Genomic DNA, 4,257 nt, shown 5'->3' with positions numbered 1-4,257 from the left:
CTGCTATAGCAACAGTGCCTAGAAAAATTCCACCTGCCAACAAAATTTAAGAAATCAACATCAGGATTTTGTTTCCTAGGAGAGAAAAAAATGTAATGTGCAAATGTTAAAAAGAAGAGAGAGAGAAAGAAAGGGAGGAGGGAGGAAGAGAAATTAAGATCTATCAGCATATTCCAGAGGCAAATGAACAGCTGTCAAATCCTTGACAGCATCTCAATCTGGCAAACAAGAAATAATATTTTATAAAATATCACTTTAAAAATCAGTGGCCAGTTTATAGCAGCAAATTAAACCCTGATGTGTCGCCTCATGATCCTGCATGGAAAAAGGGCACAAGGCCTGCTATCAATAGAGAACAGCTACAGAAGAATCAGATAAAAACCAGGCAGATCTCAGGCTTTTATTGCCCTTCTACACCTACCCCCTGAGCTCTGCTGCTTTGAGGCAGTTTGGATCTCTCAAGAGCAATTTTACCATAAGCTTTCACTGTACGCTGCCACACCCAAAGGCATATTCAATTTTGCTTGTTGTAGCATTGATTACTTCAAACTGCCAGTTGGAATTAAGCCCGTATTTGAAAAGACCAAGTCACATTCAGCAGCTGTTCTCTAGCTTTGTGCAAATATCACCGCTAAACCCACAGCTTCATCCACATAGGATCAGTGAGGTGCTTCAACTTCTGGTTGCTGCTTGAGCATTTGCAAACCCAATTTTGCCACTTTGTTCCCCTTCGAGCCATGCAGCAGAGACATTGGGACATAGGCTATGTTTTTAAAAGCACAGTGTGTTGAAAGCCTGATGCCTTGCACAGTGAGGCAGATCTGTGAGACAAATATGAAATATCTGATTTCATATTGAAATTACTATTTCAGGCTGGTTAGAAATTCTTCCTATCTAGCCACTGATTCAAGGCTTGTCTTCTGGTGCTAGTCCAGTAGCTTGAGGCTGTGCCAGGAGCGAGGGAAATAGCAGAAAATACAGACATATCATATCTCACTATTTGAAGGACATTTTAGATGAATGTTAAAGTACTATTTAAAGCAACCTCCTCCTCTTGTGATGAAGGAGTTTGTTACATGCATTTTAATGAGATACTTTAAATATCTTTTTTTGAGGGGCAGCAGGGTTGAGTCTCCCTGATCTCTGTTGTCAGAGCCTATGATGACCATTTCATGACAATGCATTATTTATTTCAAGTGGTTAAAGAAGTTTTTTTTCCCCACTCCTCTAATGTCAATTGCAAACGGCCCTGAAAAGTGGGACTTAATTTTGCTCTACTGTCAACATACAGAACTTCTTTCATTTCAGGATAACCAAGCAAACATCCAGGGCCAAATTCCAACCTGCTGTTCTAAGTTAATGTCTGGGTTAAGTCAGAGGGTTGGTTGGTTTAAAAATCAATTTGAACAAAGCAAAGAAACTAAACCACATGTCCAGAGATGGAGACAGAAAGGAAAAAAGCAAAGATCAGAAGTCAAGAAAAGAAAATAACCCATTTGCTAAAATCTTAAAGGGCATAAAACAACAGAAAAAAATGTTTGTTTGCTTTTGGCTGTATTTTTCAATCTGGACTGAAAACATTTCTGACCCAGTTACCCACTAACTTTTCCATCTCCCAAAACTTTTTAGGGGTGTAAATTTTTATTTCCCTGCATAGAGCATTTGAACTACAGTTTAACCTAACTTTTCACAGAAATCATAGAATTATGGAAAAACAGACCTGGTCAAACCCTGTCTCGCAGGATCCTCTCTGTCTAAAATACCCTAGACAAGTGCTTGTCTAACCTGCTCTTAAATCCCACCAAGGACAGAGATTGCACACCTTTAGGTAAACTGTTCCACTACTTAACCACCTATAGTGAGAAAGATCTTCCTAAAAGCCAACCTAAATTCTTTTTTTACAATTTCAGATAGGTCCTTCTTGCCCTGTTCCCTGTGCCCACAGAGAATAATCATTCACCAGCCTCTTTATAACCATCCTTCAGGTATTTGAAAATGTATTAAACCCCCCGTTAGTCTTCTCTTTTCCAAACTAAATAACCCTAGTTCTTCCAACCTTTTATCATAAATCATGTTTACTGGACTTATTATTTTTGTTGTTGAGTTTGAAAGATTTGAAGTGCAGTGCTCAAAACTAGACGTAGTATTCCAGGTGAGGCCTCATCGGTGCCAAACAGAGCAGAAGAATCACCTCCCTTGACATGCAAGCAATACTTCTCTTAATTTAGCCAAGTATACTATTGACTTTTTTGGCAAACAAGAGGACACTGTTGGCTCATATTCAGCTCATGATCCACTAGAACCCTCATGTCCTTTCCTACTGTACTGCAACCTTGCCAGTTGCAATTTAAGACCAGTTGTTCCTCAGGCCCTACTTGTCTATATTGTTCTGTCTCTACATGCAGGATGTTGCATTTGCACTTACGGAACTTCATTCAATTAACTTTGGACCATTTTTCCAGTTTATCAAGGTCATTCTGAATCCTATTTTCCAAAATGCCTACAGCTCCAGCCAAGTTGATGTCATCTGCAAATCTGCTAAGTGTATACTCAATCCCATCTTGCAATTCATTAATGAAGACATTAAACAATACATTACCCAAACAGGCTCTAGGGGGGATCTGTCACTCAATACCTGCTCCCTCTTAGGCATTGAGCACAGTGACCCAGCCAGATATGTAGCCACCTAACGTATTTTTATCCAATCTAAACTCCCAATTCTGCAAATCTATACTCACCTGAGCAGTTCTAGTGACAACCTATAGTGCTGCTCATACAAATGAGGACAAGTTACAAGAACAAACAGGCCTGCAGAACTGAGCCCCATGTATTTTTAATTTAATGCAATTGATGCTGCCTTAATAGGGAGGAGGAGACAACAGCCCCTGCAGATGTGATGGGCCCTGCAGCCTCTCTGCTGCAGTAATTTGCCACCAAAACCACATCCCAGCAGGAAATGCCAACAGTGATGCTGCTCCCACCTAAGAGATGTACCCACCACTGTTACCTCTGCCCTTCTGTTCTGGCAGAGCCTTTTGGCAAAAGAAGGGTTTGGGGGTTGCTAGCACTTCAGCCATGTCACAGGACTGACAGTCCTGACTCCTCTGTGACTGAAGGGGGGGCAGGGGGCTCCCCACACAACACTGCAGCCTCAGCCCTTTTCGGGGAAGAGGGCCTAGCCACACCATCCCATCCCCAACTGAGGTAAAGAGGCCTTGACAAGGGTAGACTAAGGGTGCCTGAGCTGCCTGCCTCCTGCACCTGGCCTTCTAGGTCTCCCGGGGTGAGGCAAAGGGCAGGGTGTAGCTGTAAGCACTCATTGCACCTGGGAGAAGGGGGAAGGGCAGGGAAGGAGGGGCTTCAAACTTTGGGTTACTCATGCTACAGCCACTGCTGTAGCCTGGGTCCCACCCCACTCAGGCCCTCTTCTCCCCAGGGTGCTGGCGGTGCGATACTGCACAGGGTGGGAGGGAAATGGAAAGGGATGGGAATGAGAATGGCATCTTTGCCTGGCCACCACTCTCCTGGCCCCTGTAGGGAGCTCTAGCAACACCAGTACTTCCAGCTTAGCGCAAGAGGAGAAATGGGGGGTGCTGGGCTCCAGCATGCACAAAGGGACACACATGTATGCACAGGAACATACACACACACACACACACGAGAGTAGGCACACAGGGGCACACCAGTGTACATGAGAACACACGTACAGAAGGGGGTGCATGGCGCACACAGGGTCCGTGAGTGCATGCACATACATACACACTGAGGGCACACATACAGGAGCACACGCACAGGAACACAGGGGCATATATGTGCACATGGGGGTACACACCCAGGAACACACAAGGGCACACAGGAATGCACACATAGGGGCACACACACATAGGAATACACGCACATGGGGCACAGGCACATGGCGGCCATGCTCACCTGAGCACACAGAGGCAAACAAAAGGGTGCACACATACAAAGGGGCACACACACAGGCACATGGGGCAAACATGCATACGTGTTCCTGGGGGCGTACACACACACACACGGGCATGCATGCACCCACACAGGGGTACGTGTGGGGACGGACACACACACACGGGGCACATGCACAAAGGGGGGGCACACATGGGAGCGAACAGACACACAGGCGCACACGCCCAGAGCCGGGGCTCGCGCGGGGGCAGACTCAGGGGCGCGGGCAGGGGCTCCCCGCACCTTGCACGAAGAAGAGCCGGTCCCGGGCGGGTGCAGGGCCCAGGGCAC

General features: G+C 45.9%; 1 protein-coding gene across 1 annotated transcript in view; it reads right to left on the bottom strand.

Annotated features, from left to right (window-relative positions):
- The window catches only part of TMEM242 (transmembrane protein 242), a gene marked incomplete at its 5' end in the record, with an annotated part of 33,849 nt that extends 29,600 nt beyond the window's left edge, over positions 1-4,249 (bottom strand). The window contains 2 exon segments of the mRNA XM_006022387.3: positions 2-33; positions 4,210-4,249. Of these exon segments, the coding sequence (XP_006022449.3) occupies positions 2-33; positions 4,210-4,249 (72 nt within the window).
- Positions 4,250-4,257: the final 8 nt, after the last annotated feature.

The sequence above is a fragment of the Alligator sinensis genome, unplaced genomic scaffold (assembly GCF_000455745.1).
Source record: "Alligator sinensis unplaced genomic scaffold, ASM45574v1 scaffold331_1, whole genome shotgun sequence".
Taxonomy (NCBI): Eukaryota; Metazoa; Chordata; order Crocodylia; family Alligatoridae; genus Alligator; species Alligator sinensis.
This window is presented reverse-complemented; position numbering and strand designations above follow the sequence as displayed.